Source organism: Streptopelia decaocto (genome assembly GCF_964273445.1).
Source record: "Streptopelia decaocto genome assembly, chromosome: 10".
In the NCBI taxonomy this organism is placed as follows: Eukaryota; Metazoa; Chordata; class Aves; order Columbiformes; family Columbidae; genus Streptopelia; species Streptopelia decaocto.
Window position 1 is genome coordinate 21232181 of NC_138665.1, and position 16287 is coordinate 21248467.

Consider the following 16287-nt stretch of genomic DNA (forward strand, 5'->3'; position numbering starts at 1 on the left):
TAACTCTGCATTGTGTTTTCAGTGATAAACTAACAAATACATCCCCACGCTCTCCAAGGAATTTTATGCATGTTGCTTTATTAAAAAGATCTTGCTCCAAAACCCATGTTGTTGCAGTAAAGCTCATTAGACTGCACATGTTTATTTGTGAGTAGTTATTGGTGTTTTCCAAGCCATCGTGGCACGTTTCCTTTTTGTATCTGTCCAATACATACTAGACTGTCATAGTAACTCACTCCTGCCCAGAGCAATGCTCACAGTATTTTGTTAGTGCAGGGGAGCCCATTTAACAGTGCTTTGTTGCATAATATTCTGTAGAGCTGCTGCTGAAGAGCGGCTGGCCAGATTTAACTGGATGAATTTATTTGTAAAGCAATGATCATGGAGGTTTCGAGCAACATTTCTTAGAGGCCCAGCTGCAGTGGGAGCCCTTGGATGTGGCTGCTTCCTCCTGCTCAGATCTGGAGCTGTTTTCACACAGCTCTGCATCTCCACTTGCTCTTTACACTCCTCTTTGTTCACCAGGGCACGAGCATCCTTTCAGCATCGCATTGAGCTGTCTGCGGGACTCTGCTGACCAGCAGCAAGGAACCAACAACAACACCCTCCCGGCTGATGGGACAGAGACGTCCTTCCTTGATCAGCTCCCAAAGGAAAAACAGTGTCAGTTTGTCCTGAAACCCAGGCTCCAAGCGCCGGCGCAGCTGAGGAGAGGTAGGGGCTGTGAGTGCGTTCTGACCCGGCAGAGACTTTGCTGCTTTCCATGGCAGTGCCAAGCTCTTCCCAGCATCACACGTATTCCAGAGCTGCGCTCACACCTGAGTGTGTGCAGAGAGGAAGGGGTCATTCAGGGACTAAATTTGTCTGTGCAAATATTCAGAATTAGCTTTTGGTCCTTGATTAGCTTTCAAGTGCAAGCCGGTCTTACATTGCGCAGACAGCAAGGTCACTGAAGAGCAGTGATTGAGTAAAAGTTGTGCTGATGGCTGAGAGGTCAACAAGTGGTTTCACTGCTGTATATTATCTGACTGTCCCCATTAAGAGTGTGGTTATTAAACATGCTGGGAACTCTCTCACTGGACAGCAGGAAGGACAGCCAGGTGTGTGACCAAGGTCTGTGTTCTCCCGCAGAGTCGCTGCAGAAGCACAGCAAGAGGAAGAAGTCCCTGATCGACTGGGCGCTGCGCCGCAGCAGCAGCACCCCCACGGGCAGCCCCCCCTCGCAGTCGCCCACCACCCCGCGGAAGCTCTTCGGCCTCTCTCTGTCCTCTGTGTGTCCTGACGGGATCCTTCCCAAGCCCATCATGGTAAGGAGCAGCCTGGACCATCTGTCTTGACATAAGCTTGATGTGTTTAGCCCAGAATTTGAAGTCACTTGTGATATTTGTGAGGATTGGATGGGGAAGACAACCATTTGCTTGTGATTCTGATCTAGCTCAGTAACATGGGTGGGCATCTCCAAGGGGCAATGTCAGCAGCCTGTGCTGTGCTACGTGGCTGAGACCTCCCTCACTACAAGAGTCCACTGGACTCACACGTGCCACACGATGAGCAAACCCACATGAACTGTACGTGCAACTCAGCGGACAGGCTTTGTCCCTGGTTAAATCATGATAAATCTCTTGTATCTCTGTCCTGTTCCCAGTACTAACTACATCTTATGTTAATTATGTTCTAATATGTGAGGTGTAATATACGCAAACTGCAAGATAAAGTGTTAGGCTCTTAAGCACAACTGGGCTTTCTCTTAGGATATGCTGCTTCTGCTGTACAACGAAGGTCCCTCTACTAGGGGCATTTTCAGACGATCTGCCAATGCCAAGACTTGCAAGGAGCTGAAAGAGAAGCTGAACTCCGGAGATGACGTCCAGGTGGATGGAGAGTCAGTCTTTGTGGCTGCTGCTGTCATCACGGTACGTTTGGCCAAGTGACTCAAGTGTCTGGGCTAATCACACCTTCCTTCTGGAGGAAGCAACACGAGTCTTTGTGGATAGGGAAGATTTGAGGGGGAACACAAAGCATTTTCCAACGAGGCACATACTCGCCTGATGGCCTGATCCGTCAATGTGCACAAAGCTATCTGCCCAATCCCCTGGTGCACGTTTTCACACGCAGATGTGTGCACTGGTCTTCAGGCCAGTGTTTCATTTTACTAAACAGCCTCCAGCAGGTGATGTGGTAATTTGTGTCTCTGAGGCAGCCACGGTATCGATGCAGAAGTTCTCCTCAGTGCCGAATGACATGCCAGAGTCTTGACTCAGCACTGACATAGACATGAAGCCCTTTGGTGGCAGCAGTACAGGTGCTCGTTGTCCTTTCTGGACACACAGAGGAGACTGCAAGGAGATACAGGAGGACCTGTGCCATTGAAGTGCGACTGCTCTGCGTCCCCCCGGGGTGGAGAGGCCGTGCTCAAAGGCGCCGGCCCGTGCTGCCCAGACCCTGAGTCCTCACCCTCTGACCAGCCAGCAAGCAAGAGGGAAAACTGCTGCCAGATCCAAGTGAAGGGGTTGTGGTGGGCGTGGGATAAAGCTTGTGATAAGACCTAAGTTTTAGTGAGAAAAAGCCTGTATTTTGCCCTCACAATTGAATCTGGTCAGGACAATTCAGGCACCCCAAGTATCCAGACACATCCCTGTCTCTTGCCTCCAGTGGCTTAATACAAAAGCTGTTGACTGGGAGGATATTCAGGCACTTTCCAATGTAAGGTGTATGTTAAGTTGTTAAATAGTCGTCACAGCTGCGCAGCGCTGCAAAGAGCCGCATGCGCAGCGGGGCCGGTCCTGCCCTGCCCAGGGCGCTCCGGGCGCCGGGGCCGCGAGCGCGGGACGGGGGGGACGCGGGCGGGCGGGAGAAGTGTCTTCGTGGCATGTCTTGTTTTATCTTGTGTTTAAAATGAACAATGACTATATGCATCGTGAAAACAAAACAAGGAATTCAAAACTGACCAGACTGCTCTGCATATATATATTTAATTCAGGATTTTCTACGAAATATACCTGACAGTGTTCTATCCTCAGACATGCACGGACTGTGGATGGAAGCTGTGGACACAGAAAATCGGGCACATAAGATTGAAGCTATCAAAAGGTTTGTAAAAGCCTTTGTAAAAGCTTATTTTGGTGGGAGAAGGGGAACCGACAGCACCAAGTCTAGGTGTCGTCCCTGGGGACTCCGGGCGCTGCTCCAGGCCACATCAGAGCTATGGCTGATAGCCAGCGTCATTTGTCCGAACATTTTCCTTTCAATGGACTTTTATGAACATTTTGAACATTTTTGACTCCCAAAAATGCCTTTAGAAAGTTCTTTTCTAGTGGCCAGTTTAAATTACCAGAACCAGCAAACTGAAAAAGCACAATAATTCAGCCACCAGGAGTACATCAAATGTTAGCAGAATTACATCCTTAACAATGGTAACTTTTTTCTTACGTGCACAAAATGAAGCTGATGATCACATTAGCAGTTAGAAAGATCCCTGCCAAGATGGTGACTGGGACCTTGGAAACGGCTTTACTGCTTTGAGACAGCTGTCCCGACAGGGCAGTCTGTCCGCGTCCCGCGGGACACGCAGATCGAGCCCCTTTGCCAGCGGCTGCAGCCGGGACGCGGGCGGTGGGGTGTCCTGCGCCGCTGGCCGGGAGCTGGGACCGTCTCCTTGGGGCAGTCACCGTTTTGTTGAGGCACAGGGACCTGAACCCCCGTTCTGGCTGAGTGCCCTGGTCCCTTGGGCCCTGTGACCCGGACGCACAGGCAATATGGGTGTAAAGCTGTGGCTCTCACATGAGTTGGTGGCAGGAGTGACATGGTCTGACTTTATTATCCAGCATGATTGTCTCAAACTGGCTGCAAAAGGGCAGAAGGGTCAAAAACTTTGGGAAGGAATGTCTGCCACTTGAAGAGGAGATTTTTGTGACCAGTACTCTTCTTTTGTTCCTGCTCCCTGAACAGTCTGGTCAACCAGCTTCCAGAGGCCAACCTCATCTTACTCAGACACCTCTTTGGAGTCCTCCATCAGATTGAGCAGAATTCCGGTGTGAACCAGATGAATGCCTTTAACCTGGCTCTTTGCATCGCACCCAATATGCTGTGGCTACCAAGTCCCACTGGGCCTGAAGAGGAGAGCCGGTCTACCAAGAAGGTAATCTTCCATAGGTTTGGCTTCGTGCTTGTCTTTTCCTGCATTTTGTGGGCACTGTGTTTTGTAAAGGAAGGCATAGGATCAGTGCCAGCGCTGGCTGATGGCATCCGGGCTTCGTCTTTTCCCCCGCGCGGGGGTGCCTGTGCTGGCAGAGGAATACGGAAGATTAGCCACTGTTTATCCAGGGTGGAAGGGGAAGCTGTGGTTGCTTTACCAGATGAACTTTCTGCGTGGTCAAGCAAGCGCAAGAAAGCTGGAGCAGCTGAAGCTGGACACTGCCACTTGGGCTGGGTCTAAAGCCATCTTGCAGAAACAAAGTGAGCAATGAGGAGGGGAGAATGCTTGCTTGTAGCTTTTGAGGTGTTACCAATAGTAAGGAAAGTCGTAGAACATGTTGTACGTGGCTCACTCTACCAGTTTGTGTAGCTCATATTCTTGCCCCAGGTGCAGTTAATACAGATGCGTTGCCACGTTCTTAACTTCTTGAGCAAAAGGGTCAGTAGGAAATTATATCTTTTTCAAAGGAAAAGAAACATTCTGGGACTGATTTGGCTTACTTTATATAGCTGGCTGTATTTTCATGAAACTGACTCTGTAAATTCATGTCTTTGCCAGGTGGCCTTGTTAGTGCAGTTCCTGATTGAAAACTCAGGAGAGATTTTTGGAGGTGACATTGCTGCTTTGTTTCAAACACCAGACAAAAAGACGTCCAAAAACTCAGAGGAATGTCTGGGTAAGTTGGTGATACTGTATCTTCCAGAAATGTTTAAAATCTTTTAATATGCAAAAGAGCTTGCTCTCCCTTCATGTCTCTTGCAAGGAAAAGCATTAGAAAACAGTTGGGTGTGATTTTCCCTTTGCCCGTCAGGCACAGGCAGGAGCGAGGGAAAGCATCACTTCGCGTGTTCCTGAGCACAGTCACCTTTCTTTGTGGCTGCTGTTCGACCCACTCCAGCCATCAGAAGAATTTAGTGTAGCCTTAGCAATGCCATGTCCCAGCAGGCTTTTCTTCCAGATTAGTTCTGTAAAGCTAAACCGAAGGCTTGAATGGAAAGAGATCATGTTGTCTCTGTTAACTGTCCTATAAATACAGGCCGGTGGTGACAGCTCAGGTCATCAAGCCAGAATTTTTGATCCTTTTCCCAGTCCTGCTCTGGTCCCTGCAAAAATAATAGATCATCTTTGCTTTTCTATGGACTTGATAGTATTTCCCTGCCTTGGTTGTAAAGTACGTGGGGCTAGGAGACATAGGCAACAATTTAATTTGCATTCTCTGCTCCAGGCATAGGCTTGGCTCAGCATGATGATTCCTCTGATGAGTTGGAATTTTCTGCTTGTGACCCAGAAGGAGCAAAGCACCACCCAGTACCTGAAACAGATGCCATTTTTGAACCATCCAGCAGCCTGTTACTCGACAAGGGTCAGGAAGACTGGGACTTGTTCAGTGAGATCACAGCCTGCTACCAGAGCAAAGCCAGGCAGCACGCCAGCGCCGACAGCTACGGGCTGCTGGAGGAGGAGGAGGAGGGCTCCTTCTGCTCCCTCGGCTCCATCCGCTCCCTCAGCCCGGCCAGGGACCGCTGCTCCTCGGAGCCCAGCGTCTGCCTGGGCGCCCAGCCCGGCCCCGGCCACGAGCCGGTGGCTCGCCAGTCCAGCTGCGACGCCACCATCATGCGCAGCCACACAGACTGTATCCACCGGCTCCGGCAGCTGCAGCTGGAGAGCCAGAGGCTGATAGATGAAGGCCTGAGCCCTGGGGTTACTAAGGCCAGGCAGAACTTGTGGCAGTCGCCTCAGACCAGCTCGAGGGTGAAGCAGCTCAGCCTGCAGCAATCCAGCCTGTCCAACAGGTCCAGCTTCTCCAGCCTGTCCTCTACCACCACCTCCCCATCCGCCTCCTCGCTCAGCTCCTTGGACAGTGCTTTCTCCTACTGCTCAGAGTCATCCGCCATCAGTCCCACTGACGTCTCCTCCCTGCCATTCATGTTTGGCACGTCTGCCAGGCTTCACGCTGTGTCCCCCAAAACTGCCAAAAGGTCCTCGAAAGAGTGGCACAAGTCGTTCACGTCACCCGTGGCTTTACATCTGTGTGGCCTGGACTGTCCCCCTGAGAACGACCCCAAGGCTGTGGAGAGCAGCCGTTGCTTTGGAGAGAGAAGTTCTCCACGCGTCAGCGGAGCTGCTGTGGGAAGCCCAGTGACCGATGGCGCCTGCGAGGAGCAGGAGAGGCGGCCGAGCTGGGGCGGGAGCCCTGGCCCGGGGCCCAGGAGCCGGGACTGTCCGAAGGAGTTTGAACAAATCCCCGAGCTCGCAGCTGCCAGCCCGGCGCAGGAGGAGCCCCCGCGCAGCAGCCACCAGCAGCACAGGGAGAAGGCGGTGACGAACGTGGAAATCAACAGTGTCGACGCACGCCCGCCAAGCCAGGAAAGCTTGAAGCGCACCAAGATAACTTTTTACGTGGCCCCAAACAAAGAAAGCTGCTGGGGGTCTCCAGTGAAAGAGGAGAGACCCGTGGCACATGCCAGCAGCAGCCGTGGGCAAAGCCCATCCGCGAGCTTGCAGGCTGTGAGCGTCCACATCCCCCAGACAGTTTTCTATGGGCAGGACACCCGCCTTGTTCTGCAGTCCATCTCCAGGCGCCACCACCGTGAAGCGAGGATCCTGTCCCCGCAGGCAGAGCACAAAGGGAGCCCCCAAAGTGTCCCCACTCCTGAGGAGCTGGAGAGCAAGCCAGGGGCTGTGGGGCAGGCACCAGCCCAGGGCAGGAGCTTCAACACGTTCAGCCACACCATCCGTATCATCCTCCCCGCCTCCATTCGGAACACCGTCAGGGAGTATTTCCAGCACGATGAAACGCAAAGCTGTCCCGAGGTGGAGGCGGTGGAAGACGAGCTCCGGCGCAGGGCGGCGTGGCTCCGCAGCCAGCCGCGGGCACGGGCGGCCGCGGAGGAGCATGGCACAGCGGCGTTTGCAGAAGAGACGTTTGTCTAGGGAGATGGATGTGGAAGAACTGAATATTTTTTTGTGTATGTGCGACAGAAAATATTCTGTAAGTTGTGATCAGGGTGTGAAGAATCTAGCAGGCTGCATGGGGCAACAAGTGTAAAGTGACACTAATGTGTAGGTAATGTTGGGGTTTAACATTTATTTTGGCTGGGGTGGGGGAGAGATTGTTCTTGTTTTAAATTTACACCCTTTTTCTACAGAAGAGACTTCACTGTCTGGGGCGGCTGAATGCCACCAGACGCTCGTGCCAGTGCATTGGCTGACCTGTACAGGGTCTGACTCCATTTCTTCTTTAACTGGGAAAGGAGAAACTCTGCTTTATTTTCTCCAATCAGCTGCTGATGTGTGTGGATGATCAGAGAACTGGGACAGCTAATGCTCCATCAGAATTACTTAAAAATCCTTACACTTGCACAAAATCCTCCACTATTCAGTGTTCACCACTACCATTCATCCAAAGACCCCTCACCTCCATCCCAGAAATCACTGCCGCTTCTCTCTGCTCAGCTCACATCCCCAGTGGTCCAGCTCACAGTCCGCATTCATTATTGGTTGAAGGTGGGTTCTGGAAACACCAAATGGAGCCCAGAACCCAAAGCCCAGCTTTCACAGACAGATAGCATATGCAATATTTTAACCCTAAGATTACTTTTTTTTTCCCCAGTTAATGGTGGGTTGATACTCTCTGCCCATACCTCCCCTAAAGCTAGCATTTGGCAGAGCCACAGTTACTATGAAGGTTTTTAGCACTGTCACTTTAGCAGGCTATGAACTTTTACCTTCTTTGGTGTCCTCTGGAAGCAGCTGGTCCTTTTAGTCCTAGTAAAAGGTGACATTTCAGAAGGCCCTTTTGTGAGGCATTGTGGATGGGGCAACTAATCAAAGGTCTAGGCATGCTGAGAGGGACTTAGGCAGTATTTGGCTTTAGCATGAGGTCAAGGAGTTGTGGAAGTTGTCAAGAATGCTGTCGAGTGATGCCGAGCAAAGCCACATCTGGCTAGAAAGTTGTCAGACAGCCCATAAGCTGAGGCTGCCCAGGGGTCAGCAGCTCTGATGCGGTTTCACGGGAGCTCTGGGTTCCCACTCAGCTCGGTACGTGTCCCGGGGTGGCGTGCCAGGCAGGGACGTGCTAAGCTGTGCCGCACCACTGCAGAAGTGCAGCTGGTGGGCTCCGGGAGCATTCCCATGGTGCCACCCACAGCTCCGCACAGCGCCACCGCAGCCCCGCGGGTGCTGCCGGCTCCAAAAGCAGCTGAGCCACCACGTCACCTTGGTAGGCTGTAAGAAAACAATGGGAAAAGTCTCAAAGATTATGAGGTTCAGGATGTTTCATTTGAAAGTTATGTGAGAGTTTGCTAAGGTGGTTTCTCTCTGAGGGCCACTCCTTTTACTCCATTAACAGTGAATGGGTGAAGGACAAGGGAAATGAATGAATCCCGTGTGGAGTACGTGCCCCCAGAGCTGCTGTCTGCAGACACCGACCAGGCGCCGCGGTTTGGCCCTCGCTCGGGAGCGCCGCTCCGCGGCTGCAGAGCTGCCCGGCCGTGCCAGGGCAGGGAGAGGAGGGGACAGTGCACAGACTTGATCTGGTACGTGCAGGGTATTTAGCTCTCAAATGCGGCACTCCGTGCCTTGGTGGCCCTTGTATAACGAAAGGTGTATATACTCATAATACCAGCTCCCCCGGCATCGTTTCCCTCGCACGTGAACACTGATGAGGCATTCACAGTCTTTTTTACAAGAGCTACAGTTGTAACTATTTCAATAAAAGACACGATTTTGTTTGTCACCGTGGTGCAGTGATCGCCTGCTGTTCCCTCTCTGCTGTGCTCAGCCGGGCCGGGAGCCCCCAGCACGCCGGCTCAGGCGCCGCTCTCGCTTTCGGGAGGTGAACCAGCAATAACATGATGAGAAAAGTCTGTACTTGGAAGAGAAATTGTTGTGTGTTCTAAACACACTGATGGATCGTAAACCGGCTCGATGGCTGGGCTGGTCTCGGTTCAGACTAGGGGGGCTTGGACCAAACGCAGAGTAAGAGCTCGCGATTTGCGTCATCTAGAAGAATTACGAGCAAGTTAGAAAGAGCTCAGTTTATAGAAATGCTGGCAGAGACGGGGCAAAACACACTTTTTTTTTCTCTCTTCTCATCTTGGGCTACCTAATATGGACGCATTTCCCTGGATAGTTGCTCTAACCCAGCCCTCTACTAATAATTTTTCTTCATTTAAAACAAAACAAAATCCTCCAAAATTTATCAGAAGAGCTGATACAAACTACTGGTCCCTTTGGGGGTGTGTGGCTGCAGGGCAAGGAAGGGCTTCTGTAGAATTCTGTTTGGAGAACTCTGTTACAGGTCATGGCTTCTTTATGACATTTAGATGGCACGTTTGACGTGTTCACTCAAACATGAGGGGAAAAATCCAGTCAAGTAAACTGGGGCAATAGTATATTATACCTAAATTTCCATTTAACCCACTCTCTTCCAACCACGCTTACATTAGCAGAAAAGTGCATCTCATAGGTCTAAAATCCTAATTAGAATTTTATTAGATGTATGTGGTAGTACAGCAATGGGAAAATTAAATATTTGGAGAAAGTAGCAGATCGTGGCACATAACAATTCAGTCGCATGTAACATCGCAGAAAGTGACTCCCTCTTAAATGAAATGTCAGCATTCGACTGGTTATCAGTATGTTCTTGCTAACGAAACCCAGCCTGTGTCATCAAGCCAATCAGCATAGCATCTTGTATTTGGAACAGCTACCTCTTCTCAGGCTTCCCAAATGGGGAAAACTCTGTTCTACAGTTAAAGAGCCAAGCCTTGCAGAACTCCCAGCACTTCCTCAGAACAGCAGAATTCCTCGAATTTCAAAGGAGCGGGTGAGTCGCCCACCCAGGGAAATGTAAGGCCACAGCTTCAGTCCAGCTGCCTTCAGCAGAGCACCTAAGCACTTAAAACATGTACCAAAGAACCTAGCGTTAAGCCTTGTTTAAATGAGAGATTTGCCAAACAGGCATTTATACTGAATCAGACCTCTATGGTCTACTGTAAGCCAGCCACCAAAAGCAACAGCCTTAACAAAAGCCAAGTACCCAGCCACACCTGCAGTGGGGATGTGAGCTGTGCCGGAGTCATCTCCAGTTACTGTTTGCTTTGCTCGCCAGCCCCCAGCTGCCTCCTGATGTCCGACACATCCATGGGCACCCGCACCGTCAGACCGTCCATCCACTTCTTCACGCGCACCTGGCAGCCAAGGCGAGATCTGAGAAGGAAACACTAAGTGAGGCTCATCCGTTCCCACAGTAAAGGGAGAAATTCCCCGCCCAAACTGGCATGTCTGGGCCCGGCTGAGTTTTCACTGAAGTTCCTGTCAAAGGTCTCCTGTGCCCCAAGAGGAAGCAGCTCCAGAGGCACAACTGAAATACAGAGTAAGTCCTGTCCCCTTGGAAACGTGCCAGGTGCTGAGAACCTGCCTCGGTGGCTTGGGAAGGGACTGCGGCCAGCAGCGGGACTTACGTCTCCGTGAGTCCGTACGCCAGGTCCAGCATGTCCAGCTCTTCGTCTGAGATGGTTTCCAGCTTTTGGAAGGTGTTCTTCTCAAAGATGAGGTGGCAGGTGGAGCAGGCTAATGTCCCTTCACAGGCACCTGGTGGAGATACGAAGGAGTGACACCACATCAGAAAAAACAAGGGGGTGAGAGAGATCATCTTTGGGAACAGCGTGAGAAAAGGTCCTTTAACAGAGCCGGAGCATGTCAAAAGACATGCCGGAAAACACAACAGACAGATGCACTGGTCACAGCACAGACACATAAACCCTAAAAGCTCATACCTCTGTGCAACACCTACCAAATCCATCAATGGCCAGGTTCTGATTGACCACCACTTCCAGCAAGCTCTCCCCTTCTTTGGCTGTGGCTGTAAGTCGCTCTCCATCCCGATTTATAAAGTGCACCGTCACTTGGCCTGCAGAGCTGTAAGACAAGTTCGCAGGTCAGAAGAACCCTCCCTTTCCTGCACAGCCACTGTCGAGGGCTTTGGCTGAGCACTGGAGATGTGGCATGTGGAGGGAAATGCGCAGACAAGCGCTTTCTAGAAGGATTACACCACACACGGCAGAAAATAATCAGACTATCATTTCTCAGTGGTGAACAAATCTGAGCTGACCCAAAGTACTTCCCACGTTATCAAACCTCCCTCAGAGGACACGTGTAGCCGCACGTGAAGCAGCACAGATGCTCTGCAGCCGCCGCCTCTGCCGGGGCCGCGGAGGGAGCGCTCGCGGGCAGCCGAAGCGCTCGCGCGCCCTGGGCCTGGGACGGCTGCTCTGGACGGAGCGATGTAGTAACCAGAAAAGTGCTCGGGATCAGATACTAATTATGCAATAGGGGCTGTTGCCATTCACATTGTGTTTCCCCTTCCCAAGGGGATTACTTGATGACTGTTCCTCTTCTGCTGCTTGACCGTGAGGTTGGGGAAGGAACAAGCGCTATATGAGAGCTCTCTGAGTTCTCCCTGTGTGAGTTCTCTCACATAGCGCTTGCTCCTTCCCCGACCCCAGGATCAAGCAGCCGAAGAGGAGCAGTTCTCACGTAGCACTTGCTCCTTCCCCGACCTCAACCACAGGAGCCACGTGGTGACGAGACGTGCTCAGTCCCAGCCGCCAGAGCAGCCATGCCGAGTAACCTCCTTGCTCAGCAGAAACTGCTAGTTATTCTGACAGCCTGCAATATTTAATGCGGTAGAGAGTGAAGAACAATGCCATCAGCATCTCTTAGTGCTGGCTTGCAGAACCCAGGTCTGCAAATAAGAGGGAAACAGCATCTACTGCATCTCCTGCAGCCCAGGCTCTCCCCACAGTGTGGGGAAGGCTGGTGCCCTGAACGGGGCTGCCGGGGGTTTCGCACCAAGGCAGCGTGTGCTGAGACCATCTATTGTACTTGCCAGGGGCACACGTGAGAGCTCCCCACGTGGAGAATGGAAAGATCACGCTGCAGCCACACACAGCCAAGCACGACCACCCTATTTCCCAAAGCAAACAGCCACAGAACATCTTTAAGACATTTCATTCTCCTTCATAGAGACACTGACTGGCGTTTCGTTGTAAATAAGCAATCTAAAGACTAGTTCTCAAATGTCAAAAGAAAACAAAACAGGAAAACCCTCTCCCTAGTTTGATGGATTAGACCCATTTATTCAGTTTTTATGGCAAAAAGGTGGAAGCCTGGCAGGACACCGGTGCTCTGGGCTTGCGCAGTCCCTCACGCGTACAGCGGCCACGGGGCCCCCGAGCACCTGAGCCAGCTCCTCCACCTCCTGCCGAGACAGACGGCAGCCGGGGAGCCTGCGGCGCGGCTCCATCGCCTGCGGACAGCGTTCTGCTCCCCGGGGAGCCTGCGGCGCGGCTCCATCGCCTGCGGACAGCGTTCTGCTCCCCGGGGAGCCTGCGGCGCGGCTCCATCGCCTGCGGACAGCGTTCTGCTCCCCGGGGAGCCTGCGGCGCGGCTCCATCGCCTGCGGACAGCGTTCTGCTCCCCGGGGAGCCTGCGGCGCGGCTCCATCGCCTGCGGACAGCGTTCTGCTCCCCGGGGAGCCTGCGGCGCGGCTCCATCGCCTGCGGACAGCGTTCTGCTCCCCGGGGAGCCTGCGGCGCGGCTCCATCGCCTGCGGACAGCGTTCTGCTCCCCGGGGCTGCTGGCGGCACCAGCCCTGCGCTCTGCCCGCCCAGCCGCCGGACAGCAAACCCGAGAGAAGCTGTAGTTCCCAGAGGAGCCAGCGGTCACTGCAGCCGTCCCACCACAGGAACGCAGCCCGGCACGCCCGGCTGCCCAGCACACCTTGCCCACCGCCCTGCTCCTCAAAGGTTGGTGACTGGACCTCACCGGTCAACAGACTTTGTGCCGCATCGTCACCTTCCTGCTCTAGATCCAGGACACTGGCTGTGGCCTCCACAGCTCCAGAAGCAGGAGCAGCCCCTCTCGTGGACCAGCTCCCTGTCCTGCCAGCACCCGCTGAGCCTACGTGTGGCCACCACACTGTCCATGTCTGCACCGGCCTCTCCCTTCCGTGGAGCCGGCAGAGGCGTGTGTGCGTCTCCCAAAAAAGGTCCCTCCTGAAAAGCGTAGGGCTCAGCATTTTACTCACCTGGGTTCCCCAGGGGCATCCTGGAGCTTGTGCGTGGTGCTGAAGCCTCTTTTGGATCCCCGCGTAGCTGGTGCGGAACGCTGCTCAGTCACCGCACAGACACAAATAAAGTGAATCTTGCTCGCATTCAGTCCGCTCAGCAAGGGCCGCAGGAGCCCCGAGATGCCGTGAGCTATCATGCCCCGTGTCTCCTGGGCTGTCCTTTGTTGCAAGGCTAGATAGATTAAGAGTTATAAGTACAGCTGGGGGAGGGGGGAGAAAAACGGCCCTAAAGCTCGGACAGCCTCGCTAGGACAGCCTCCCCGGGGTGGGCGAAGGGAGGGAGGGCGGACGGGGGTTGTGCTTGGACCTTGCTGCAGCCCGGCCCATCAGGGCATGGGAACTGGGTTGAGCACGGAACACGAGCAGCACCTCCACGTACCAGCCCCCAAGCAATGCTCGCCTTGTTTTCTTTACAGACTTCCCTTTTAGCAACCAGACCTTAATCCAGTTTTAGGAGCAATATTCAATGCAATGTCTAATCATCCGAGGGGTTTCAAGCCGGGAGCCGCTGCCTCAGGAGAAGAGGGACGTGCCAGTTCTGACAGCAGTGAGGTGACGGTCAGACTTGCGGACTCTGCTCGCCCCGGGCCAGCCAGCCACGCCGCGTCCTTCCCAGTCCCGCCGGCTCCCAGCTCTGACTCCTCGGTATCCACTGACCCCACAGGACAGTGGTGAGAAGCAGCCACGCTTGGCTCCTTTGCTGAATTCCCTGCTGAAAAGTACCATAAAGGTGCAGATAAGTATAATTCATTTCACACTGATACTCCATGCTAGTCAGATTTCTGCAGAATAAAAGCCTTTAAGTTATTACCAGAAACACTGCCACTAGCTTAGTCTGCTCTGCTCTCCACGGTAAATCCATTTGCCCCTGAGGACCAAAATGCAACAGCAGAGACAGTTTCAGTTCCTGGTCTTTGGGGAGTTTGAGAAGAGCTCTCATCTCAGGAGCCCCAATTGTCCCTAGTACCGAATTAACCGTTCATCATTTGGTAGGATATTTGCTTTAATCAAGTTTTTTAATGTGGCAACATATTAGCAGCCATTATAAGCAAAAACCTTTGAAACTGGACTCTAATCAATCCGTACAGGGGAGAGACACTACAGCATAAGAATGAGAACTGCCTGGAAAATATTCCCCTCAACACACACTCAGTGGATTCATAGTTTTCAAGACAACTGGAAAGTTTTGCCTTTAAACCCCAAAATGACAATTTTCACACAAAGCTTTCAGGTTGGAAGGGGATGCTTGAGCTTTCCGAGAAAAGCATCAAAGGCAATACGGAATGCAAGTGTTTTCCATAAGGGGTGAGGGGAATCCTGTTCTTGAGTCCAATAAACGCTACAGGCAGGTGTCCAAGCACTCGAACACGCCACTGAGAGCTTCAGCGCAGAGAAGCTCACGGGCAACGCATAGCGGATTAACAAAGTTTATTTTTTCTTAGGGAGCAATCCCGTCTCTAAGATCACCTGCCGACTTCCCTCTGCTCACTTTGCACGTGGAACTGAAGCACAGGGGAGTATTTCATCCCACCTCACTCCTGTTTGCCAGGCGCAGTCTGGGCATCGCTGCTGCTGTGTCGGGACACACGCAGGAACGTCTCTGCTGTGGAGGAACATGGTCTGGGTTGACTCGGGGTTGTATTTTCAGTTGTATTCTCCTTGCTCCTTTTGCTGAACACGGGTGACACGGCTCAATACGTGATGGGCTTGGCAACTGCCAATGGCATCCCACAGCACGGGTGCACATCAGGCTGCCAGCCAGGCCCAGGAAGCACCTCAGTCCCAGTTAATGTAAAAATTCCCCATTTCACATCATTTGTAGAAGACCCTTGGCAGGCTTCCCCCTGCCCTCGCTGGTACCGCAGTGGGTGCCGCAGCGGGTGCCGCGGGGAGCGGCCCGTCCGAGCTGGACGCAGCCCTGGCTGCTGTCCCTGCTCCGCAGCCCCCCTCAGGTCGGCTTCTCCGGGGTTCGCTCTCTCCTGCGAGCTGCCCCGCACACTGCAGCCTTCAAACCCGAATTCTTGGGCTGCAGCCACGGGACTGCCCAGCCCTGCCTCCGCTTCCCTGGCACTAAGAGGGGTGGTGGGCAGCCCAGTTCAGTCTCTCGGTCATTTCTGCAGAAGCAAAGCGGGGCTTGCCATGAGAGATGCAAGGAAAGGGGCCGCAGCACATCCAAACAAACCACAAAGCGTCTTATCTCTCCAGCAAACCTTGAATTGAGAGATACAGTAGATATATGCACAGCAGTTTTCACAGCAAGGACATCTGCGTGTTTGCCTGGCACTGACCTCCCTCCTCGCAGAGCTCAGAGCACAGCGGGGGACAGGTCAGTGTCACCCGGTGGGACAGAGGCCAACAGAGGGAGTGAGGGCTGCGCAGGGCGCCCAGAGCTGGGAGAGCAGCCCAGGGGACAACTGTCCTCTGGGGACAGCGGGAACAGCCCTCCTGGAGCAGCAACAGCCGTGACCTGAGTTCCAACAGCCTGTGTTAAGGCCTTTGGAATATGGGAAAAGGACAGAACTTGCATCGGTTCCTTCGGCCAGAAGATACTCTGTGCAAGCAGCTCTGACCAGAAGAGCTCTTCTGTAGACTTTGTGGCTTCCAAGAGACCCCAGAGAGAAGGTTCAGAATTACCACATTAGCCTGCTGCCTCTCTGAAAGCAGATGAAAATAATTGTGTAATCCTGTAGTTATTAATATACACATTAATATAGTTTTAGTGATGATACAGTTCTGGGGTTGTGAGAGTAACTCACTACCATTTGAACCAAGATCTGATACATTTGATACGTTCCTCTGCAAGGAGCAGGAGAAGAATCAGCAGGAGCAGAAAGATCGGGAGGGGGAGCCCGTCCTGCAGCCACCAGAGCAGGACAGGGAGGGGACAGAAATCACTCATCAGAAGCCACACGGCCCCTGCCATGACCTGCAACACGTGCAGAGATTACAGGTCACC

General features: G+C 52.9%; 2 protein-coding genes across 4 annotated transcripts in view; one reads left to right on the forward strand and one right to left on the reverse strand.

Moving 5' to 3' along the window:
* The window catches only part of LOC309444441 (uncharacterized protein), a 28702-nt gene extending 19774 nt beyond the window's left edge, over positions 1–8928 (forward strand). For both annotated transcript variants that reach the window (XM_082062251.1, XM_082062252.1), the window contains 7 exons: positions 526–714; positions 1132–1307; positions 1752–1913; positions 2981–3090; positions 3949–4138; positions 4754–4871; positions 5421–8928. In XM_082062251.1, coding sequence (XP_081918377.1) covers positions 526–714; positions 1132–1307; positions 1752–1913; positions 2981–3090; positions 3949–4138; positions 4754–4871; positions 5421–7129 — 2654 coding nt within the window. In that variant the 3' untranslated portion in view covers positions 7130–8928. The remainder of the gene's footprint in view (positions 1–525; positions 715–1131; positions 1308–1751; positions 1914–2980; positions 3091–3948; positions 4139–4753; positions 4872–5420) is intronic.
* A 771-nt stretch (positions 8929–9699) lies between these two features.
* Positions 9700–14481, reverse strand: LOC309444315 (adrenodoxin-like). 2 transcript variants are annotated; one of them, XM_082062026.1, is made up of 6 exons: positions 13770–14481; positions 13290–13503; positions 10995–11119; positions 10663–10792; positions 10249–10408; positions 9700–10096 (listed from the first exon to the last, which is right to left on the reverse strand). In XM_082062026.1, the coding sequence occupies exons 2-5, from the start codon at positions 13466–13468 to the stop codon at positions 10288–10290; spliced, it is 555 nt and encodes a 184-aa protein (XP_081918152.1). In that variant the 5' UTR covers positions 13469–13503; positions 13770–14481; the 3' UTR covers positions 9700–10096; positions 10249–10287. The 2 variants fall into 2 exon arrangements, with proteins under 2 accessions (XP_081918152.1, XP_081918151.1); XM_082062025.1 differs by having other exon boundaries at positions 9700–10408.
* Positions 14482–16287: the final 1806 nt, after the last annotated feature.